General features: G+C 38.2%; 2 protein-coding genes across 8 annotated transcripts in view; both read left to right on the top strand.

Annotated features, from left to right (window-relative positions):
* The window catches only part of PPP3CB (protein phosphatase 3 catalytic subunit beta), a 53,452-nt gene extending 42,978 nt beyond the window's left edge, over positions 1 to 10,474 (top strand). For 2 of the 7 annotated variants that reach the window (XM_035021612.1, XM_035021594.1), the window contains 4 exons: positions 375 to 456; positions 2,573 to 2,670; positions 7,391 to 7,420; positions 8,854 to 10,474. In XM_035021612.1, coding sequence (XP_034877503.1) covers positions 375 to 456; positions 2,573 to 2,670; positions 7,391 to 7,420; positions 8,854 to 9,032 — 389 coding nt within the window. In that variant the 3' untranslated portion in view covers positions 9,033 to 10,474. Of the gene's footprint in view, positions 1 to 371; positions 457 to 2,572; positions 2,671 to 7,390; positions 7,421 to 8,853 lie in introns of all 7 variants that reach the window. The other 5 variants (XM_035021602.1, XM_035021586.1, XM_035021631.1 and 2 more) reach the window with 3 other exon arrangements.
* Positions 10,475 to 11,584: 1,110 nt separating this feature from the next.
* MSS51 (MSS51 mitochondrial translational activator) lies at positions 11,585 to 21,592 on the top strand. Its single transcript, XM_035021573.1, is given in 8 exon segments — positions 11,585 to 13,366; positions 17,357 to 17,600; positions 17,870 to 18,025; positions 19,054 to 19,102; positions 19,104 to 19,182; positions 19,382 to 19,948; positions 20,267 to 20,360; positions 20,714 to 21,592. Coding segments are annotated over 7 exon segments (1,386 nt in total). The 5' UTR covers positions 11,585 to 13,366; positions 17,357 to 17,379; the 3' UTR covers positions 20,934 to 21,592.
* Positions 21,593 to 25,391: the final 3,799 nt, after the last annotated feature.

The raw sequence follows: 25,391 nt of genomic DNA, 5'->3' as shown, positions 1-25,391 counted from the left end.
TCTTGTTTGTTAGTCTGCATGCATTGGCCCTCATGAGAATTAAACAAAGACTATAGGATTCTTAGCCTTTTTTTTTTTTTTTTTTTTGTCCTCTGGTTTGTGATACAAGTTGGGTTCTAGTTTCTTTCCCATTGCTATTTTAATGATTAGCAGTAGTGTGAGAGTCATAATGTTTGTGGATTACTTTTCATTTGTATCTGTATCAGACCCCAGTATTAGACCAGGGCTGAGCTAAACATTGAAGGAGTGAGAGGCTTTCTGGTGGCAGAGAGTTTGGTGTTGGTTAAGATGAGCGTGGGATAGGGTAATAGAATGGTGCAAGTGTGGATGCCCTAAACTTGAGTCTTTTTTTCTATTTATTCCATTGAAAGTAGGTTCAGCTGCAGCCCGGAAAGAAATCATAAGAAACAAAATTCGAGCAATTGGCAAGATGGCAAGGGTCTTCTCTGTTCTCAGGTAATGATATATTTTCCTGATTATTTGCTTTACAGAACTTCTTTATTGTACTTTGCTGTAAGCAGTGTCCTGTTTGACACCTAAAAGCAATTTAGTAGCATTCTTCCTATAAAGAAGTTATTTGTACATTTACATATTGAAGAAGGGAAGACAAGTCCCTTTAAAACTAGGGTTTTTGACTCTTGTGCTTATTATTGCTCACTTTGAGTATGTGTTACTCTTCTGTGATGAAAGTACTAGTTCTACACCTTGAAAATTAGAGCAGGATAAGAAGGAGAGGGTACCTTTTAGAGTATTCCTGGTGAACTTGCTCGTCCATATAGGAAGTTCCTTTTGTTGGAGCCACAAATTATCTTCTTAGGGTTAATTCAGGAAGACTAGGTTTAAAGGCACGTGTAAATGAGTCATTCCTTAAAAATTTGTTTGCAAATCGCACTACTGGGTATTTACCCCAAAGATACAAGTGTAGTGATCAGAAGGGTCACATGCACCCCAATGTTTATAGCAGCAGTGTCCACAATAGCCAAACTGTGGAAAGAGCCTAGATGTCCATCAACAGATGAATGGATAAAAAGATGTAGTATATATATATACAATGGAATATTATGCAGCCATCAAAAAATGAAATCTTGGCCATTTGCAACGACGTGGAGGGAACTGGAGGGTATTATGCTGAGCGAAATAAGTCAATCAGAGAAAGACATGTATCATATGACCTCACCGATATGAGGAATTCTTAATCTCAGGAAACAAACTGAGGGTTGCTGGAGTGGGAGGTGGGGTGGGAGGGATGAGGTGACTGGGTGATAAGACACTGGGGAGGGTATGTGCTCTGGTAAGCGCTGTGAATTGTGCAAGACTGTTGAATCTCAGATCTGTACCTCTGAAACAAATGATGCAATATATGTTAAGAAAAAAAGAAGAAGAAGAAGATAGCAGGAGGGGAAGAATGAAGGGGGGTGGAAATCTGAGGGGGAGATGAACCATGAGAGACAATGGACTCTGAAAAACAAACTGAGGGTTCTCGAGGGGAGGGGCGGTGGGGGGATGGGTTAGCCTGGTGATGGGTATTAAAGAGGGCACGTTCTGCATGGAGCACTGGGTGTTATGCACAAACAATGAATCATGGAACACTACATCAAAAACTAATGATGTAATGTATGGTGATTAACATAACAATAAAAAATTACCAAAAAAATTGTTTGCAAATCGCACTACTGGGTATTTACCCCAAACATACAAATGTAGTGATCAGAAGGGTCATATGCACCCCAATGTTATAGCAGCAATGTCCACAATAGCCAAACTATGGAAAGAGCCTAGATGTCCATCAACAGATGAATGGATAAAAAGATGTGGTATATATATACAATGGAATATTATGCAGCCATCAAAAAATGACATCTTGCCATTTGCAATGACATGGATGGAACTAGAGGGTATTATGCTAAGCGAAATAAGTCAATCAGAGAAAGAAAGTATCATATGATCTCACTGATACGAGGAATTTGAGAAACAAGATAGAGGATCATAGGGGAAGGGAGGGAAAAATGAAACAAGACGAAACCAGAGAGGGAGACAAACCATAAGAAACTCTTAATCTCAGGAAACAAACTGAGGGTTGCTGGAGTGGAGGGGTGTGGGAGTGATGGGGTGACTGGGTGATGGACATTGGGGAGGGTAAGTACTATGGTGAGCGCTGTGAATTGTGTAAGACTGATGAATCACAGACCTGTACCCCTGAAACAAATAATACATTATATGTTAATAAAAAAAATATTTAAAAATTTGTTTGCAAAACTGGTTGTATCAGACATTTGAAATTTACAGCATAGAAATACCATATTTTCTCAATTGTATGATTCTCATGATGAATCTCATCATATATTTAATAAAGCTTTTCAGAAAAAACAATATATGCCTCAGTTGTAAGGCATACCCTCTTATCTGAAATATTTAAAATACGGAACAATGTCTTATCTTGGAATTGAGGAAAATATGGTAATAACGATGAATGTCATAAATTATATACATGGCCTACCTCTGGGCCCCATTTCCTCTTTTAAACTAAGAACTGTTGGAAGTCTCTGATATCTGTTATATCTCTTTGCTATAGGGAGGAGAGTGAAAGTGTGCTGACACTCAAGGGCCTGACTCCCACAGGGATGTTGCCTAGTGGAGTGTTGGCTGGAGGACGGCAGACCCTGCAAAGTGGTAATGATGTTATGCAACTTGCTGTGCCTCAGATGGACTGGGGCACACCTCACTCTTTTGCTAACAGTACACATAATGCATGCAGGGAATTCCTTCTGCTTTTTAGTTCCTGTCTCAGCAGCTGACACAGGGAGAATACTATATGATAGGTAGTGTCTGGTTAATAACCTGACCAGGGCAGAAAATTGATAGAATGGGTATTCCTTTCAATTGAAAATAATGGTCAGTCTCTCAGCTTTCAATGAAATGATATGGGAGCAGCTCATATCATAATGTCTAAATATTTATTTTTTTTGTTTGTCTAATGCACCCTTTTCTTTTAAAAGCCCCAGTTTCAGAATGTGAATCAAGGATATCCATATTACTAAAATGGAAATGTAATTCCAAGTTTCTTATTTTTTATTTTTTTAATTTATGTAATTGTATTAGACTATGCTTATATTTTCAGATACTTAATTTTAGAATTAACAATCTGCTTGGGCCCCAAACCTTACTTATGCACTTCACTTGCCAAAAGATTTGTGCAAGGTTTTGTACCCTGGTAAATGATGCCAAAGTTTGTTTTCTGTGGTGTTTGTCAAATGTTCTATGTATAATTGACTGTCTGTAACATGCTGTTTTCTTCCTCTGCAGATGTAGCTGCTTTCCTAAATCTGTCTGTCTTTCTTTAGGTTAGCTGTATGTCTGTAAAAGTATGTTAAATTAAATTACTCTATCAGACGCTTGTCTGTCTTTTGATGTAGAAGCAACTTTGTAGCACCTTGTTTTGAGGTTTGCTGCATTTGTTGCTGTACTTTGTGCATTCTGAACATGAATGTAACATTAGATATTAAGTCATTGTTATAAGGGGTTGAATTTAAATCCTGTAAGTCAAAATTGAAAGGGTGTTATTAAGTGTGCCTTTATTTTGCATGAAAATAAAAAGAATTATACCTAAAGCATTCCTGTAATCTGGCTCATTGAATATTTTATATTAAAAAAAAACTTATTTTTTTGGCGTAAATATTTGTGTAAATACTGGGTTAACTTTTTGAAAGCCCATTACAGATTAAATAGAAGAGAGTGATGTGAATGTTTTAGAGTATACACAATAACTCAAAGTCTAGATTTCTTTCCCTTGTGGTTGGAAAGCAAAATATCTGATATGGAATAGCTTTAATTTATATGTTTTATTGTAGCCACTTTTGACAGCCCTCCAAGGGTTATTGCTCTGTTAAAATAGGCAGCAAGAGATCTGATGTTTTCCTTAATCATGGCTGACTTTCTTCCTGGTGTTGTAATTAGTGAATTTTTTAAAGCAAAAAATAATTTAAAATTTTGAATAAATTTAAAGTAGATTGACTTTTCACAGTCTCATTTCACTCAGTCTCATAATGCCTAAATAAATAAGCAAATTTTTCCTGTAGACAAATAATTTCTACTTGTAGCCTATACATGTTCTATTTTATATGTTAGTGTGTTGTCTACTACCACCGCTGGTATATGTGAGAAGTACAGCTATGTTTTAAAATGATAGTTTCAAATTTTCGTGCTGAATGAGGTTTCCTTTTTTTTTTAATTAAAAGAAAAACTGCTTTGATTTTCTTTATATTCCTTGCCCTCCATTTTTTTATATTATAGACATTAGCAAAATGAGCTAAAAATGATTTTGCTAAAACAAAGATCTTGAACATTCAATAAAACTAGCAAAAGTGTTAATAGAAAAGGATGAACTTTAGTAGCTTGAAATATGTTATACCCTTTCTCTTTTTTGTTCATAAAAGGAAAACTGAAAGGCCTCACACTTTAATAAATCTCCACTACAATCATCTCTCCATTATCCTTGGGTGTATTATTACTTTTACATTGTATCTGCAGCAAATCTTTCTTCCGGATTTCATAATTAGTACCTGCCAATTACATGCTTTGTTGGCATCTCAGCACTCATTCTTAATTTGCATGCAGCCTGAAGCTCAGTCTTCCGACTTTGAACTCACCCCCAACTTCAGGGAAGGTTTGAAAGGCAGCTTTACTGAAGGGACTATATTCCCAGCATAGAGTGAATTATAGGACAGTGCTGAGTTTAAGGGGTCTAATTTGGGAAACTAGATAGCTCCCTAGCTGTGCCGGTGCTGGCGCTTGATAGTGTGGAGCAATTTTCCTAGCATAATATGATAAACCCATTTTGAAGCACATAACAAAACTCACACAGAAGCTGCATCTGTGTGATTTAAATTTTTTTTCTAATATTTTGTTTTAGTAGACATGTTCCCTGATGTGAATAAGTGAGAGTTAAGTATTGCAGAAAGGTTTTAAAATTCTAATACCTCAGTCCTGTTGTCAGAAAATAAGTCCAGTTGCCTTCTCAATAACCTTAAAGTTAATTTATATTTCTTGAGTGTTTTCACAAACTACACAACTTTTTTGGAGTTGGAATTAATATACTTTATGTGCATTTTCTTCATGGAAATTTATTTGGGAGCTAGCCCTATAATGCTACCTTCACCAGGACATATATGGGAAAATACGTGGCCATCTCTTTTAGTAATGCCAAATTCTTCTTCATTATTTTTCCCGTGTAGTATTGAGGAACACAGTTTGTGACAGCACTGTATACAGACTTACTAAGGACATGTCAGGCTGCCCTATGAAACTGAAAACAAATAGAGGAAGAATAGTGCCTTTCAGATAGAACTTTACAATTATCAAATCTCTTTCCAGCTTAATGTTTAAGCTTCAAATGACCTTTTTTTTTCAATTCTAAACATTCAAGCTTGACATGGTATGCAATTTTGAGTGTGATATGTATTTTGTATCCTAAAAGGGATTAGGAGCATTTAGAAGCTTCTAGAAAGAGCAGAGAATATAATTTGATCTAGAACATGCTTTTACATATAAAATTAAAACGATTTCAGAAGTATGTTGTTACAGTTCATAATTTGAAAAATTTATTAATAGACTTTTAAACTACTGATGCACTCAAACAGATACTAATTTTTGCAGTGATATCAGGTTTTATTTTTAATTTATTACCATATATAATACAAGTTATGAAATATTTCATATAAAATCACTTCTTTTACCATAAGCTCTTTAAAACATTCTGATAGGCATTTTTTTCCCATTCAGTGTCTAAATTATAAAGAAAATAGTCCATATTTTGAAGAGTAGAAGTTGTAGGGCTGATCAAGTAGAGGTGGATCATTTATCCCAGTTTTATGTCTGGGAAGATACAAAGTATATTCCCGGTGTACAAAGCTAGATTTTTTTAAATGGTGATTTGTATAGTGGGTATACAATAAATATGTCTGCTTGAATTTGTAATAACAGTTAAGGAAGATTAATTTTTTTTTTATTCAGTGTTCATCCTACCTCTTTTGGGTCCCCAACTCACTTTACTATGTGGTTAAGATCAATGAATTTCTGATTAGTCTACTTTAATTCCTTAGATTAATCAGTTTTCTTTCACATTAATAACTGCTTTGGACAAAACTTATTATTTCTAAATCTAATTGCCCTCATTGTAGAAGAAGCAAAATAGAAAGGATGGGGCATTGTTGTTATAAATATTCTGAGTGTGTGTACTTTGGGTAATGGGGAGAATTTGCAATATTGTCAGGAAATATTGTCCTCTGCAGTCTTTGATCCTGGTCCTCAATGTGGGTGCTTTATACAGTTTGAACCCAGAAATGAGCCAAAAGAATGTTGGGCTATAAAATGTATGACTAAATAATGTTGTGATTCTTCAAATAGGCCAGAGACAAGCTATACTAAGAATGCATTTCTCACTTATATGACCTATGTGTATTTCCATATCATACAGTGGTTAGAATTTATTGCCTGTAAGACTTCAGTTCTATCTTGATTCCTCTCTAGTTGGTAGATGGGCTTGAAAAGATGTACATTGGCCTTTCTATCTTCATTTGAGAATGCATGCTATTAGTACCAAGGCAGATTTGAGTTCATGATAAACTGATCATAAATAGCTTTTTTTTTAAAGGCTATAGATGTTATTATCTTTGGATATTTGCGACACCAATGTTAGCATAGAAAGGAAGTTCCTAATAGACAAGAGGGGTCCTTTAGGTTATCCACAAACAATAGAGCTACAGAACTATTCTACTTAGAGTAATTCACCAAGTTTACTGCCCTTAAGTTTCATTATAGCCATACTAGCTTCTGCAGCTTTTGCTATGCCTTATGAATTAGAAGCAACAGGAAAAGCATTACTGACCCTTTCTAGTTTGTATCTTATGGAACAACTGATAGTGAGAATTGTTTCAGTTAGATGATGCGGGGGAGGGGGAAGAATCTTCTGTTTGCTTTTCTGCTACAATTCTGCCATCATAATTTCACCATAGAGAACTTCGTTGTGATTGTGATGGATGTGATATGATAAACATGTTGAAAAATTCTAAGGCCATCAAAATACTGAATTCACAATAGGTAATTAACACTGGAGTGCATTTGCATGGGTGCTGAGGTGTCTGTGTTTATATTAGGTCCATGTGTTCTGTGCTCTGAGCGATGTTGTCATAGTGCTGTGTGTAAACTGTGCTGTGTCAGGAATTGGGGGATTGATGGGGCTCTCTAATATGGATATTATTTATGTTAAATTGTAAATGATGATGTAGTATGGGATACTGTGATATTTTACGTGATCATTGCCTTTTCTGCTGTACAATATGACCCTTCTCATCTCTCTCATTCATTTTGCATGCCTCTGCTCACTTCTGTACAGCCACAGTTGAGGCTATTGAGGCTGAAAAAGGTACGATCAGAGTCCTTGCGCTGGGCAGAGATCTGTGGTGTGTGGGTGGGCATCAGAGAATTTCCTGTGGGTGTGTTTTACTCCTAGTTTGCACAGTTCAAGATGAATCAGACTCACTGACTCATCAAGTTTAATAGTCACATTCCTCTTTTTTTTTCTTTTCTTTTCTTTTCTTTTTCTTCTTTTTAAATTACAAGGACCAATTTTCATAGTGACAATCTGGTTTTCCCCTTTTCTAGTGTTGTGTACAACCAACATTTACTGTTCCTGAATTCTTTAGAGTGCAGCACGTTATGCTATATATTATAGCATTTGAAGTTGCAAAGAAAGATCTGTTCTACATTTTGCATGATTCTATGCTATTCAGATCATTTTTTTCCTAAGTGAAACCCCCTCTAGGTACAAGTTTGAGTTGGTTTTTACTTGTTTTCAGCAATTCACCTGAGAGTGCAGGAACTGTCACTATGATTTTTATTTATTTATTTTTTTGCTGTTTGGCCTAGCGTTTGCTGATAATATTATATTCATATATATCATATGTTGGCTTGATATTACACATTGCTAAATGCTTTGCCACCCCAACCATTTATTTGGTTCACATGCACAGACTCTGAGTCCCAGGGATTGCATATATTAAAGCAACCAGATTATAACCAGTGGAATGGAAATCTTTTGTATGCACAGTTTAATATGGAAAAGCATCATTCCAGATGAAGTGACTGAGAAATTATAACAATTGGAGGAGGATTGCCATTTATTTTGATTTGGGTTTCCAAAGAACATGCAGTGAATGGCCATTGAATTAAGGAAGACATTTCCTAAAATATGAAACTGAATACTTTTTACTATCAGCCAAATACAGATCTAACTTCTGGAGGCATTTCCCACCTTTTTCATTTCATTCTGGTGGTGATGGGGTGATGATACCTTGACCTCCAAGATAGTTCTTATCTGCTAAATTTTAACATACTTTGCCTCTTTCTTCTCCCAAGCTCTTGGTACAGATTTGTATGTCAGGGTTAACCTTGTTTAGCCCCCTCACTTGCCCCTACTCTTGTTGCTGCCTTACTGTGATAGTCACTGGTGATTTTAGGGTCTGAGGTAGGAGATAATTGGTATCATAGAAGTCAAACTGAGACCCTGAGATCATTGCCTGTAGGTTAATTTTGGGGTCAGGGAAGGGTTATTTTTGTGCGTTCTTTTTTAAAGGCTATGCTAACACTTGTCATCTATGAAGCTATCGTGTTTATATTTAGGTTTAAACATTTCACATTTTAAGGGGAAGTCTGGAATGGGGATAGGATTCAATTAAAGTAAGATTTAAATGTTGCTACATACAGCTAATTTCTTTCTTCTTAAAAATCATTAATTATGTTTTGAAATCTCAGAAATGTTTTTCTATTACTGACTTATCAAATTTGCATTTTGTTAAGCAATACGAGGATTCTCTCCACCACATAGAATCTGCAGTTTTGAAGAGGCAAAGGGTTTGGATAGGATCAATGAGAGAATGCCACCCCGGAAAGATGCTGTACAGCAAGATGGTTTCAATTCTCTGAACACCGCACATGCCACTGAGAACCACGGGACTGGCAACCATAGTGCCCAGTGACCCACGGCTTCCCAGGGACTCTCACATCTCGGGCCCCAAATGGACAGATCACCCCCAGGATCTGGAGGGGTCGGCCAAGCTGACTGTAAATGTCACAGTCCCTCTGGAGAAACCATTGTGCTTTTGAGACCCCAGCCCCCTTCCTGGATGGAGGCTTGAGGGCCCTGGGACATGTTGTGATATCTGATAAGATTGGGTCATCGCTGCCAAGGTGGAGAGCAGTGAGCAAGGGGCTTGGGGCAATTTCCAGTGGAGGGCAACTACACCTCCATTTATGCTTGTGGTTCACACATTAAGTTTACAAATGAGATTTCTTTTTCCCCTCAGTAGAATTAGATTTTGTTTTTTAACCATGACTTCAAATGCAATCCTAGGAGCTAATGTGGACTTTTTTTTTCCCCCATGAAATGTCTTTAAAGGATGAATTAGCATGGTCTTAAAATACATTTCTGAGGTTACTAAGCTGTATTTTGAATTATGGGCAAAATGCTGAGAAACCCAGTTGGCATTTATATAAAATGCTGACCTCAGGTCTATAGTTCTTAAATGTGGCTAATTCTGTAATATAGTCTTGGTATTTTTCAATTATGAATGCATAACCTATTTCTAGGCAGACTCTCTTACTTGAACACAAATCCAAAAACGAATTTAGAATATTTTTGCCCAGATCTTTTGAAATTTACACCCTAGAGATTTAAGAAGAAAACCTCTAAATTTCAAAATTATGAAGAATTACAGAATTACTCATTTAAGGTACTTTAAAAGAAGTTTGTACATTGTCAAAGTAAAATTTTAATTCAAATCATGTCTGTAAAACTTGACGTATTTTGTGTATGCATGTTTTCATTTTGCAAATATTTAATATATAGACCTATGATGTACAGGTACGACATGTATAGGTTACCTAGATGTTATGAGAAATTTTAGTTTATTGTGAGTACTCAAGTTGCTTAAATAGCCACCAGGGTGATTTGCTGCTGGCTTTCTATCATTTTTATGTTTTGATGCAAAGGAAATTTAAAAATGTTCTGGAAGTGTTTTTGATTAAGCAATGCAGCATAGAAGCAATGGTTCTGTTCAATCATTCGGATGTTAGTGGAAGCATAAAAGTCAAGATTGCATGTTGAACCTTTTCTTTTGATAGTTGCAGAACTGCTTGGTTAAACTAAATGGAACCATGTGCTGATTTTTCACAATTACTGACCTGTATTGATTGCCACTGTAGTTTGGTATTTCCCTTTACTTTGGTGGCCTGCTTCCCTCATGCCCTGGAATACAACTCAGAGCTCCAGGCAGCGGAACCATCTATTGTTTTGTTTGCCAGAAAGTGCACCCTGTATGGTCTCCTGTCTAAGTTGGAAATATTATGCATGTGCAGGACTATTCGAGTATTTTATAAACAGTAGCACACAATAAATTCCATGCATGGGCCGCTGCTCCTATCTCTGTGTTGGGTTTTATTTGGAAGATATAGTCTGATTTGACCTCATGCAAATCAGAGAATACTGTTACTAGAACTGGGATATAGCCTTCAGAGATTATCTCATGGATAGTTCATGGTAATTTGATAAATTTGTGTCTTCATAAATTTTTTTTTTTTTTTAACTTTGGTTACATTTGTCTTACATGAACATTAGTAACTGAAAACTAGAGTACTTTGGGTGCCTATTATAGGCCTCCTAAATCTAACATTTAAAATCACTATTTCACTTAACTTTTAATTGAAAGAAAATGTTCTTGTTTAGAGTTTTGTTATAATAGTATTGGGAATTTATTGGGTGTTTTAACAATAAGAAAAGGAATATTCATGATACTGTATTTTCTTGCCATCATATTCCTTTCTTTTCCATAATCAAAATAAGTATGAAATTTTGCAAATTGAGGGAAATTAGGATATTGCTCAACATTTTATAATATAATCATATAGTAACTTTAATTATAGTTTTCAACAATTATAATGATACACACTTTACAAAGCACTGATTTAAATTGAACTGTATATATTTGCCTTATTCCAGGCAAACAGAACTCAAATTGTTGATTATTACAGCTTTTAGTTGCTGTATTATTAGCTTGCATACATAGCAGTCCATGAGCTACCCTTAAAGTTACTATACACTGCATATGTTTAAAGGTTTTTCTGGATGTTACTGTTTTATGAAAACTATGCGTCTCTAAATTAAGAGCTTAACTAGTATATCAGGTACCAGGAACTTCATTAGCCCTTAGGTCCATCACTGGGGTTATATAGTGTTTGTGGGAATCTTGGGTAAACATAAAACATCATTAGCAAACTAGAAGAATTATGGGTTGATGGTAAAGATTAAAAAGAAGAAGAAAGTAAGAGAAAGGAACAGAATGCAGAAAAGTGGTATACATTAAGAGTGGTAGAAAAATCACCCAGTGCCTCACAGGCCACTTCCTAACTGTTGAATAAGAACCTCTTTCTAGTCTTTCTTCATAACTGTGAACCATAGAAATATTTTTTAAGGTTTCACAATGAACCATAGAAACATTTTTAAGGCTTTTTAAAAAATGTAACTAATGATGAAAGCAAACTGAAAAGTTCAGATCTTTCTAAATTGTAAATTTTAATGTCTACCAGAGCTAGTAGTAGTGATGGTAAAATATAAATTAATATTCAATATGAATTTTTTCTATCTATTATATCCCTTTATATTCAAAGATGACACTTCTGAGTTAGAAAAGACCATCTCAGGGCGCCTGGGTGGGTCAGATGGTTAAGTGTCTGCCTTCAGCTCAGGTCATGATCCCAGGGTCCTGGGATCGAGTCCCACATCGGGCTCCCTACCCCTTGGGGAGCCTGCTTCTCCCTCTGCCTGCCTCTCTCTCTCTCTCTGTCTGTCTCTCATGAATGAATAAATAAAATCTTAAAAAAAAAAAATTAATTAAAAAAAAAGAGAGAAGACCATCTCTGACTTCTTGTGCCTTCTGCAGTTCAGCCATTATTAGTAGAACTCATAACCTTTAAAAGTTCTGCCAGTTAAATTTGAAATAGGCCTGAAACCTTTGCTTAAAATGAATTACTCCTGTTTTACTCGGGATTTTTGCCTATTGCTACTGATTTTCTTTTCTCCACAGCTATTCTGAATAATATGTAATGTTTTGTTGCATCCTTAACACTTACTTTCACCTTCCCTGCGTGTAGTTGCTTTCTACAGTTTGGGGTTCCTTTAGAATCCATCCTCTGCACCTGTTCATATGTAGATTTTTGATTTGCCACATTCCAGGACCTCAAACTGACTGCAAGTTGTTCTGTTCCCCAGTTTGATGATGTTCACAGAAGCAGGTAAGTGACATAGCTAGGGCCAGATGTAAACAGAAAGTCAGGTCTTGCAGTCATATAGGACCACTGCCCTGATAATTTCTGGTAGACCCTGGAGCTTGATAAATGAAAAGGAACTAGGAATGTGTAATCAGATTCCCTGGATCAGCATTCATTATAGGAAGGAATAAGATGTTTGAATTGATTCTTTTATATTTTCTGTTCCTAGAAACAGCATTTTTAGCCAATAATATTTTGGTTTTGCTTACTTTATTCCTCTATTTATTCCTCTTTTGAAATAAATAAATGGAGTGTGCCTGATGACAAAGTACCTTGCTCTCCTTTCAGAGAAAGTGAATTTTACAAATTAATTTTGTTTCCCCTACAATTGATTTCCTTCTGTACCATTAAATGACCATTTGTATTCTTCTTTCTTGGGTATTATGTTTGTGTTTAAGCCTAGATTGATCATTGTTGAATTGTGTTTGAGCAGTGTTTGTTATGCTCAAAGGGACTTTGGGCTTGGGTTAACTCATCCTGGGTCTAGATTGACATCCAGAACTCCAGGAGTTCTTTTGATCTGAGCTAGTGCCTACCTTTCCAAACAAATAATGACTTCTGACCTAATCCCAGGGTTTTTGTTTTTAATTTTTTCTTCTCTGACTCTTGGACTGAGAGCAGAAATACTGCCTTAGTGAGAGAGGTTCAGGAAGCAATAGGTTTCATCTTTCCTTAGCCTGCCTGGCCTTTGGTGAGTTTGGGAGTGTTGACAAGAGTTCTGAGCCTTCTTGGCAGAGAAGGAAGGTCAGAAAGAGAGAAGTCCATGGGCATGGGCCAGGTCCCTCCTTACCTCGTTAGGGAGAAATCAGCGTTGTCTGTCTGGTTGGCAGGGCACACCTAATTACAGAGACTCAGCATTTCAGCAGTTTGCAAAGGAAAGTGATATGAAGGGACAGCTGCAAGTCAGCCACAACCTAGATATGGGGAGATCAAGCATTCACTTCACTTGGAAGAAAGAGAGAAGGAAGGAAGCCGAGGGCTTAGCAGGGTAAGTTACTTTTCCATCAGACCATCTGCTTGCTTAGTTTATAGTTGAGTAAAACATTTATCACCCCAGGGAGTGTTAATCACTGATTAAGAAGCTGAATGTGCTTAATAATAGCAATATTCTTAATGTATTCCTCCTTTTCTCTTTCTCTTTCCCAACTCCTTTTAGGATCCCCAATGGCTAACATCATTTCCCCCTTTCCCTACCTCCCCAAAGCTGTTTTGTGTTTGCTGGTGAGTTAGAGAAAATTAGATGGGCTTTCCTGGTCTGGAGATAGTGAGAAGGTAACTGGTTTGGGTGAAACTTGAGGCTTTTGGTGATGAAGGAGAAAGATGGGAGACCTGGTCTGGGAATAGGCTAATATTGGAGGGAATTTGGAAATGAAAATCAGAGTTTTTCTAGACCGCGCAGTCCATGTCTCCTTCTGTCCTTGGTGTTTTCTCTCTTACATTACGAATATATTAGAGCCTAAGTCATTGCGGATGGCTAGAAAAAAGTTAAAGTGATTCCCTGCTAGGTGAGGTAGACTCTGATCTCTGGAAAATTCTTAAAGCTTTTTATATATAATTCTTTCCAACTTCTCCCTGTCCCCTCTGTTTTTTGCCTTAGTTTTCTCAGTCCTGTCCCTCCTCTCAAACTTGGAGGATCCTGGGGCTCATTGCAGGAAAGTTAGAACCAGGGAACCTGGGTCTGGGCCTGAGGTACACAAACTCAGATATGAGCCTCATGCAGATACAAATGCACCTTCTTACCTTCTTCCCAGAAATTTAGCTCATTTGTATCATGAACCTGCTCTAGACACAGAGGAAACTATCAGAGATTTCATCACCACCACTCCTCTCCCAAACTGATCCCTTCACTTCCCAGCCAGTGCAACCAACCCCCAGAGAGCCAAGAGTTAATCTTCCTTGGGAGAAAGACCTCTTCGGAAAGGCAGATAAGTTAGGCAGTACATTTATGGTCTTAATTGGTTTCCATTGCAGCACGAGGCTTTTAGTTGAACATCAGGAATATATATTTATTATTACTCCTGGGATTTAAGACTCTTGACTTGCCTCAAATCAAAGATGATTTTTCTCTATACCTTTAAAGAAAGATGAATCCATTCTTTCAAGGTTCAAGAAGATGTTATCTTGCCCGAAGAGGGTGGGTAGAGAGAGCAGAGGAATGCTTCTCGAGTTGCAGTGATTCTAGAAATTGGATGAGAATGTGTAGAGATTAAAAATGGAAGGGGTGCCTGGGTGGCTTAGTCAGTTGAGCTGATTTCAGCTCAGGTCATGATCTTGGCGTTACGAGATCAAGCCTCAAGTCGGGCTCCGCACTGAACATGGGGTCTGCTTAAGATTCTCTTCCTCTCCCTTTGCCCCTCCCCTGCTGCTCGCACAGGGGCATTCTCTTAAAAATAGATAGGATAGATAAATAAATGAAGTAAAGTACATTTTTTTAAAAAGTGGAGGGAAGTGTCAGGTCAGTTGTTGGAAATGGGGTACTCAAGTGTGAAGGCATCCTTTAGTAAAGGGACATGACCCTTTAATAATCTGTCACCTTCAGGTCTAATTTCTCCTGTACTGGTGGGAATGTAGAAGATATTATATGCAGATGAGCTTAGCTCTTTCTGTGGACTCTGAAAACATCCATTTATCTGTGGGATGAGGGGAGAGATTACAGGGGTGTGATGAAAGGATGAGAAAGTACAAAGGAAAATACAAATTAGTTCCCTCGTTAACTAAGGACAGCAGTTTGCAAGAGCCATGTTGTAAGATAATAGATTTTTTTAAGTTTTTATTTTAATTCCAGTTAACATACAGTGTTACATTAGTTTCAGGTGTACAGATAATAGATTGTAGCTGGATGATTCTGGGAGGTCTTTGTTCTGCCACCTACACCTCAGCTGAATGATGATTCTTGGAGTTTTTCCCCTAATAAATCTGGTCCAGAAGGATTAAATGTCAGACTATTTTTGTAACAAAACATGATCCCTGATTTGTACTTTAATAGTTACCTTATTCACAGTAAAACCAACCACTGTTATATCCTCTGCCATTTACTTGTCCCTAGAGGCAGTTAATCTGAGGGTTAATAATTTTTTAGCTTCTCTGGGACACCTGGGTGGCTCAGTTGGTTAAGCATCTGCCTTTGGCTTGCATGATCTTAGGGTCCTGGGACTGAGTCCCGCATTGGGCTCCTTGCTCAGCCAGGAGCCTGCTTCTCCCTCTGCCTGCCACTCCCCCTGCTTGTGCATACTCTCTCTGTCTCTTTCTTTCTCACAAATAAATAAAATCTTTAAAAAAAATAATTTTTTAGCTTCTCAATCTCTACGGATACAGTTTATTTTTTAATTGAGATGAATGAAATTCACATAACATAAAATTAATCCTTTTAAAGTGAGCATGGTATGTCATACATTCACATTGTTATGCAACCACCACCTCTATCTAGTTCCAAAACATTTTCACCATTCCAAAGAAAAACCCATAACCGTTTAACAGTTATTCCCCATATCTCTTCTTCCCAGGCCCTGGCAACCGTGAATCTGCTTTCTGTCTCTGGATTTACCGTTTCTCAATATTTCATATAAGTGGAATCATATAATTTATGATCTTTTGTGTCTGGCTTCTTTCAGTTAGTGTAATGTTTTTGAGGTTCACCCACATTGTAGCGTATTATCAGTACTTCACTTCTTTTTATGGTGTAATATCTGAGAAATTGCCAAATCCATATGATGATACTTTTCCCTATGTGTTCTTCTAAGACTTTATAGGTTTAGTTCTTACATTTAGGTTATACTTAATAATCAAACTGAAACCATTCTACTTCATTAATTCCTAGAGTGTTCCCTTCTACATTTCTGTGCTCATGCTCTTCTCTGTGGTTAGAATTCTTCTTTTCTGTCTCCATGTATTCCAAATATTACCATCATTAATGGGTCTATTCTGACTGCTACATGCTTTATAAAGTCTTCCTACAGCTAACCAACTGAGGAGATTCTTTCCTTCTGATCTCCCATTAGTGCTTTAGTTTCACTTTTCTTATAGGATTTATATACTGCCTTATAATTTACATTTGATCCCTCTGTAAAACATTTAGATATTAAGTATACTTTTCATATTTGTTTCCATTATAATATGAGTGATTATATATGTTTAGCAGTAAATGTTTATTGAATGAATGGATGTTATTTTTCCCAATACAGTTCCTTTTGTTTACTCATTCCTTGTGGAAGGAATGGGAGAAGACAAGGCAGGGAAGGAGAATATCAGAGTTCCTCCTAGGTAGTGGTGGGTATGGGATTAGTTCTACTTCAAAGCTCACCTCTTTAGGAAATTTTCCTCATAATTTGCATTAACTTGCTTTGACTACATAAATCTTAATATTGCGGTGCTGTTTTTATATTGCATTTAATTTCTATTTCTGGGTTGATTGCTTAAAAGTGTGATGATAGGTCTCCTAAAATGAATGTTTTATTTCCTTAACTAGGTGAGATTGACTGATTCTCCAATTAGTTGGTAGTTTTAGACAACCAAGATTTCTGTTGCTTTTTCCTCCCTCATTTTAAGTTGATTTTTTAAATGCATTAATAACATATGAATATATTCTTAGTATTCAAGAGTCAAACGTTACAGATAAGTCTAAAGTTCCTTTTGATTAACCCAGTTCCTATCCCATTACTTCTTTCCCTCCTTAGAGTTAATCATTGTTATTGGTTTTATATGAGCCCTGCCAGACCTTTTTCTATGTATTTACTTACATATATATTTATATTTCAGATAGAACTTCATATGTAATACATATATAATTATGTTGATATACAATTATTTTCCTCCTGTTTTTTTATCACTGCCTGTGGTGATCAATAATCAGTAGAGCCTAAATAAATCTTACTGATACCTAGGTCTGAGACTGGAATGAGAATTGAAAGGTCAAACATATGAAAACACATCATACTTGTCTAGCTTGCAAAATTTCATTCCCTATCTGTTCTCCATATAGTCTCCAGGTATCAGTGGACAGCCATGGCTCCAAGATCCCGGCAACGAAGGCACAAGAAACCCCCCTCATCGGTGACTCCCATGGTTGTGACCCCACCCACAGTTGTGACCTCTGTGCCTCTGACCCTCTCAAAACCTGACCCTAGCATTGATGCACTTGGCTTCTTCTCCTTGGACAATAATGTTCCTGGCCTATCCCAGCTAATCCTTCAAAAGCTAAACATGAAGAGCTATGAAGAATACAAGTGAGTGACTAGCTCTGTGGAAGAGTAATATATTATCTCTGGTAGAAGTGCTTTCAGAAAGCAAGAAGGGAGTATAACTTGGGGAATATGGGGCATTTACAGTGAGTCATCCTGACTTTTGCAAGTTTTATTACTATAGAAGAAATATTTTCTCATGTGAGAAATAGTGGGAGTAGATAGAAATATATAGGAGGCAAGGTATAGGTCATGAATGATTCTGGAGATACTCTTTTTCCTATTGCCACTTCTTCTCCATGCCATTTCTGCAGGTTGGTGCTAGATGGGGGTGCTTCTGTATCAGGCTTTGGATTTGGATGCCTTCAAGAAATGTTCCAGAAGATGGAGGACACATTCCGATTCTGTGCTCACTGTAGAGCTCTTCCTAGTGGCCTTTCAGACTCCAAGGTCCTACGTCAGTGCAAGAGGTGACTAGTTCTGGATGACTAGAGTCATCCAGAAATGATCCTATTCTAAGACTTCATGGCAGGAGGAAAGGTCTAAGAGTTTTCAGAATATCTCCAGGGCCACTCCTCATTTTGTGTGACCCAGGCCACAGAAAGATTAGAAAAGGATTGGGCTCCTACTTATTTTGGGTATTATGGGGAAGTCAGACCATGGTACGGCAGTCCCCCTTATGGGCAGTTTCACGTTCTATGCTTTCAGTTATGTGTGGTCAGCCACAGTCTGGAAGCAGATGATCCTCCTCTGACTCTTGTCAAAAAGTTAATAGTAGCATAGTACTTTGTCACAGCACCTATGTCATTCACCTCACTTCATCTTATGTAGGCATTTTATCATCTCACATCACAAGAAGAAGGGTCAGTACAGTATAATAAGACACTTTGAGAGAAAGACCACATTCATATAACATTTATTACAGTATATTATAATTGTCTTACGTTATTGTCATTAATCTTTAACTGTCTTTAATTTATAAACTTTATCATAGGTATGTATGTGTAGGAAAAAACATAGTATATATAGGGTTTGGTACTATCCATGAGTTCAGGCATCCACTGGGAGTCTTGGAACATATTCCCTGTGGAGAAGGGGGGTACTACTGTATAATCTTCTCTACCTCCTTCCTCTTGAGTATTCAAGGGTTAAGATCATGTCTGTTCTGGGGAGATTGGGGTTGAGCCATACCTGTGATAAGAGGGCAGCTGCAAGCTCCTGGTATTTTTTTTTCTGTAAGGGATGTAAAAAGTGAGTTATTCCAGATACAGACTGAGGTGTTACCCTGACCCAAGAGAATAATTAAATTCCTAGTCTCTCATGCCTCCCCTGCCAAATGTAATCTCCAAATTTGGTGCATCAGCTCTCACTCCTCTCCCTACCTTCCCTATCCAGTGATCTTTCTTCCTATATACAGGAAGTATCAATTCCCTTCCCTAGTCATCTCCCAGTCACCTTTGAGGTATAGGAACATCTGTTTCTGGGGCTCATCTTTCAGGTGCAGAAATGTCTATTACTGTGGTCCGGAGTGCCAGAGTAATAGGACTCTGGCCAGAGCACAGGAAGGTTTGTCAAGAGCTGCGTCTGGTAGCTGTGGACCGTCTCATGGAATGGCTTCTAGTCACGGGTGAAGTGGTGGTGTTGGAGAACTCTGCCACAGTGGTCATAGTTGGTTGTACTTGGAGAAAGATATGAAAACATGTTGTTACGAGGAAAGCACGAGAAACTGGGTGGAGCACTCCTGGTCACAAGTTGGAAGAGTAAATTTGGAAGGAATATTGAAGCCAGGAAAGGATTAGGTCACTCTTATCCCTTCTTCCCTGCAGGTGCTTTTGTCCTACCTTCAGGACCTTGGCCATGCCTGGCTGAAGTTGTACAGGGCTGGGATACCTGGTTTTCTTTGCGGTGTTTACAGCTAGATGCTACACTGGATGCTGTCCTAGGTAGTCATGCCATGACCACCCTGTGGGCCAACGTGGGACGGCCAAAGCCAGACCCAGATGTCCTGCAGGGCTCTTTGAAACGGCTGCTAACAGATGCCCTATCACGGCCCTTGACACTGGGCCTTGGGCTTCGGGCCTTGGGGATAGATGTTCAGAAGATTGGGGGAAGCACAGTGCATGTGGTTGGTGTTTCCCATGTGGAGACATTCCTCACTTGCCCTGGGGACTATGATGAGCTTGGCTACATGTTTCCTGGACACCTAGGCCTCCGTGTGATCATGGTGGGTATAGACGTATCTGCTGGCTTTACAAAGAGCACCTCAACTTCCCCCCTGGAACCTGGCACAGTTCAGCTTAGTGGCCATAGGGGCCTCTATCATGACTTCTGGGAGGAGCAGGTAGAGACTGGACAGACAACCCATCCAGATTTGGTGGTGGCATTCCATCCAGGTAAGAGTCATTCAGGGGAATACCGAGTGGCTTTTCTGGGAATTTTCCATCCTGACTCTTATATCTCCTCTATTTGGAACCCTATTCATTTGGTCAGGTTAAACACAATATGATGACAACCATCATTAGCCATATGTGCTATACCTGGGTTTAGAATTTTCCATTGCAGAACGTGGGGTGGATGATGGTGGTAAATGAGCATTGGAGGTGAGCAAGGTGAGGGGAGGGGTGGACACAATCAAAAAAGTATCTTGCTTAGGGTCTACCTCAGCCTTTCCCCTCTCTATATCCATTTCTGTTGTTTTTTTCCCCATATAGGTTTCCATGCTTCCCCAGACTTGATGGAGGCTTGGCTGCCCACCCTCCTGCTACTTTGTGATTATGAGATCCCTACATTGATCACTGTTTACAGGTTTCAACCTCTTCCTATTTGTGATACCTCCCTGACTCACTCAAACCTCTCTCTGTATAGATGAGCTCATTTCTCTCCCCCTTGCTCATCTTCTGTCTTCTGGTGAGGATTTTCTTCCTTTCCACACTTGGCTTTCTAATCCCCTTGGATCCAAGTCCTATGCTAGTTAATCAGGTACTTAGTGAGACATTTGGGAGGGAAGGATACCCTTGCCCGTCTAGCCTTTGGTAATTTTGGGGATTAATGAGTCCAGAAGTATCAAGTTTTGAGGAATTTCTCTCCTATATCTCTCATAATTAGCAGAGCAATTTCTTTTTCTTTCTTTTTTTTTTTTTTTCATCTGTCTCCTATAGCCATCAGGAATTGGCAGCTTCTTTGCAGATTCTGGTGGACCTGGATACACACATCACTGCCTATGGAGCTAACCCTTTCGCGTCCCTCAAACCTGAACAGGTCTATTCCAACCCCAACAAGCAACCAGTATATTGCAGTGCCTACTATATTATGTTTCTTGGAAGTTCCTGCCAGCTGGATAAGAAGCAACTGGAAGAGAAAGTAGATGGTGAGGTTTAAATAACTGAGCCAGATCCTGACTGGACTTCTAGAAAATTGGGAGGTTGTAATGAAATTGCTCTGCTGATGTCAGGTTGTTGCCAACTTTGAAATCCGCTATATCCTAAACCTCAGCCACTTGTCAGGTAAAGATTCTAAGCTGAATGGGAGTTCCTATATGATGTGACTCTTTTCTAAGAGATTAGCTACAAGTAGCTTCCAGAGACAGGATTCTAGATTTAATGTGTGGCAAGAGGCCCTGGTATCAGTCTTTCCAGAGCCTAGAATTACTAACATTTTCCTTTGTGAGCAAGTTGTACCTTTGACTTGAATAAGATGCTGCCAAGGAAAAGAATGGCACCTTATTTTTCTGGAAAAGACTTTCTTATCCAGCAATTCGGACTGAAAAATTGAAAGGTGTTAATGACTTGAAGTGGTACAAGAATGGGCAAATCAGAGAAGTGGTTGGGAACATGGGAGAGGTTGTGAGGATTGGCATATTTTTCTATTTCCTGGCTTTTTCTAGATAAATATCTTACTTTCTTCTTTTCTCTTGGGGACTTCTAACCCTAGAGCAGCTTTTTGCCTTGTGTTGTATTTAAATATTCCAGGGTAGGGGCACCTGGGTGTGCAGTTGTTGAGCTTCTGACTCGGTTTCTGCTCTGGTCATGATCTCAGGGTTGTGGGATTGATCCCTGCATTGGGCTCCGCACTCAGGGCGAATCTGCTTGATATTCTCTCTCCCCTCTGCCCCTGCTGCTTGTGCTCTCTCTCTAAAATAAATAAATAAATAAATATTTTTTAAAAATTAAAAATAAATAAATATCCTAGGGTATATTGGACTTTAGTTGAATATACTGGAGTTATTTGTTATTACCTAGTTTATACCATAATAAACTCAGTTTGGGGCTTCTTAAGTCACTTGTTTTATCCTATTTCCTATTCACTGGCAAGTATTACTTGTCTAGTCACAACACCTCAAGATTAGAGGTTTCTCTCTTGCCAAAGGAGTGATTAACACCAGCTCTCTGTTTGGACCTCGCACTCTGCCACATCCTGTCTTATGCCATCCTTCTCTTATCACATTCTCAAGATTAGGATAGTCCTACAACCTTGCCATAACCTCAACCTCCCACCCGTAACCCTAACACACACATATACATTCTTATTGCCCACTCTGATAGGGGTAATGTTAGAATTCATGTGTTCTGGGATACCTGTGTGGCTCAGTTGGTTAAGCGTCTGACTCTTGATTTTGGCTCAGGTCATGTTCGCGGGGTCGTGGGATTGAGCCCCGCGTTGGGTTCTACACTGGGCATGGAGCCTACCTAAAAAAAAAAAAGAGAGAGAGTTAAGTGAAAATGTTCGCAGAATTGGAGGACTCACACATTCCAATTGCAAAGTTTACTACAAAGTAATAGTAATCAAGACTGTGGTACTGGCCTAGGATAGACCTATAGATAGATGACATCAAATTGAGAAGCAAGAAATAAGTTCTTAACATTTATGCTCAATTGATTTTTGACAAGAGTGATAAAACAATTCAATGGGAAAAGAACAGACTCTATAACAGATGGTACTGGAACAACAGGACTCCACATGCAAAAGAATGAAGTTGGACCCCCCCACATACACACAACATTACACACAACATACAAAAATTAACTCAAAATGGATCAAAGACCTAAGTCACTAAAACTATCCAACTCTTAGAAGAAAACATAGGGGTAAATCTTCATGAAGTTGGATTGGGCAGTGGTTTCTTAAATATGACACCAAATCTATAAGCAGCCAAAATAAAAATAGATAAATTAGACTTTATCAAAATTAAAAACCACTGAAAAGGACACCATCAAGAAAGTTAAAAGAATATAAGAAAATATTCATAAATTACATATCTGATAATGGACTTATATCCAGAATATATATAAAGAACTGTTACAACTCAACAATAAAAGAACTAAAAACCCAATTACAAAATGGGCAAATGATCCGAATAGATATTTCCCCAAAGAAGATATACAAACGATCAATAAGCACATGAAAAGATGCTTAACATCTTTAGTCATCAGGAAATAAAAGTCAAAACCATAATGAAATAGCACTTGATCCACTAAAATGATGATAACTAAAAAGACAGAAAATAACAAGTGTTGGTGATATACAGCAATTGTAACCCTCATACGCTCTTGGTGGGGATATAAAATGGTGCAGCCATTTTGGAATACAGTCTGGCCGTTCCTCAAGAAGTTAAACATTGAGTTACCATTTGATCCCGCAGTTCTGCTCCTTGGTATGTCCCATAAGGAATGAAGCCATGTACACAAATGTTCATAGCAGCATTATTCACAATAGCCAAAAGATAAAAACCCAAATGTTCATCAGCTTATGAGTGGATAAATAAAATATAGTATATCCATGTCATGAAATATTTGGCCTTAGAAAGGAATGAAGTACTGATTCATGCTACAACATGGATGAACCTTGAAAACATGTTCATTGATGATCATGTTAAGAAGTCACAAACACATAGTGTGTGAATACTTTTATATGAAATGTCTAGAATAGGCAACTCTATGAAGACAGATTAGTGGCAGCATATGGATGAGGGGGATGAGGGTATTGAGGTAATGGCTTAAGGGCATGGGTTTTATTTTGGAGGTGATGTAAATGTTCTAAATTTGGGTGGTGGTATAGTTCTGTGAATATATTAAAAACCATTGAATTGTACACTTTACATGAGTGGATTATATCTTCATAAAGCATAAATTTTTTTTTAATCTAGAGAATGTAGGGGTGCCTGGGTGGCTCAGTTGGTTAAGTGTCCAAGTCTTGACTTTGGCTCAGGTTGTGATCTCAGGGTTGTGGGATTGAGCCCCACATCCGGCTCCGTACTGGGCAGAGTCTGCTTGAGATTCTCTCTCCCTTCTCCTGCCCCCGCCCCCCCCCCCCAGCCTCGGGGAGGGGAATCTTAGAGAATGTAAAAACAGAATATTTGCCAAGTGCTTAATGCAATGCCTAGCACATAGTTCGTACTTAATAAATGGTACCCTTGTTAAATCCATACCATTTTAATTTTATACAGCAACATAAACATTGAGCTAGCAATACTGCGTAAGTATTGATTTGATGATGGAAAAACCAGTTGGATATGTCATGGTTCAGACAAGATAATGCAGGTGCCAGCTAAGATGATAGGAGGCATGGAAAGGAAGGGGTAATTTCTAACAAGTAAATAGTGACATTTTACAGATAAATCATGAAAGTAAAATCTATAGGGGTTGGTTACTGATTGTGATGGGTGAAGGGTGATAGATCTATCAGAATCAAATCAGGAGACGACAGAAGCCACACGGTAACAAGTGACACAAGTTTCCAACTTAGTAGACTGGTGGTGGGTACATAAAAGTCTAAATGCCTATCTTTATGCTAACTGCTGAGAAATCTAAGATGGCTTCTGCCCTTAAAGTGTTTAGAATTTAATAGAAGACTGACATAAGCAAGGTTAATATATTTCTTAACGTAGTAAATGAAAAAAAAATGCATTTTAAAAACCGTATTGAAAATCCTTTAGGATGATACTAAATTGGATGCTGATATGCTCATCTCAGCAGGTCTATCAGAGCCATTTTTTCCTCCAGTATTGGATATAAATCTCTGCTTATTTGGTCACCAGATCAACTGTTGGCTTGGGTTTTGCAGGCCATTCATCTGGGGGAATAATTTTTCTAGAGAATAAATTGGGCTATGTCATTCCCTTGATTCAACTTCTCCAATAGCTTCCCACTGGAACCAGAATAAAATCCGAACTCCTGGCCCACCCTCATGAGGAAGCTTTTGAGTAGAAAGCATGTAGAGTAATAAATAGATAGTTCTCAAACTTAAGTGTTAAGTTAGAACCACCTGGAGGGCTTGTTAAACAAATTGCTGCGCTCCACCCCAGAGTTTGAGTCAGTAGATTTAAGGTGGAGCCCCAAATTTGCATTTCTAACAAGTTTCCAGGTGATATTGCTGCTACTTGTGTGGGGACCACACTTTGAGACCACTGTAAAAGGTTAACTGACTGGTTTTGCTCTGAAATAAACTTTCTTAATGAGTTTAAGATACTGGTCTGAGACCCTCAAATTACCTCAGATGTTTAATAGTGTTTGTGTTCAAGGCTCTAGTGTGAGGGGGACCTAGAATCACCCAACAGCCCGTCTGGAGTGGTTTTGATTATAATGTATCTCGAGTTCTGGCTATCTAGGATCCCAATAAGTATTAATTCTTTTCATAGGGATCGAACAAAAGACACGGTCTTTATCTCAGGGAGGACGGTATATCAGAGGCGGAGAGGCTGTACCTGGCCTTCCAGGTGCGCGGCCCTTCTCATTTGCCCTTCACGGAAAGGGCTCCGGGATTTCTTAAAAGCGCTGTGACTTGAGAGAGCCCCAACGTGACTGGAGATGGTCCTTGGGACCGAGAAATGTGATAAAACCG

The sequence above is a fragment of the Mirounga leonina genome, unplaced genomic scaffold (assembly GCF_011800145.1).
Source record: "Mirounga leonina isolate KUSES-001 unplaced genomic scaffold, KU_Mleo_1.0 Mir_114, whole genome shotgun sequence".
Classification (NCBI taxonomy): domain Eukaryota; kingdom Metazoa; phylum Chordata; class Mammalia; order Carnivora; family Phocidae; genus Mirounga; species Mirounga leonina.
This window is presented reverse-complemented; position numbering and strand designations above follow the sequence as displayed.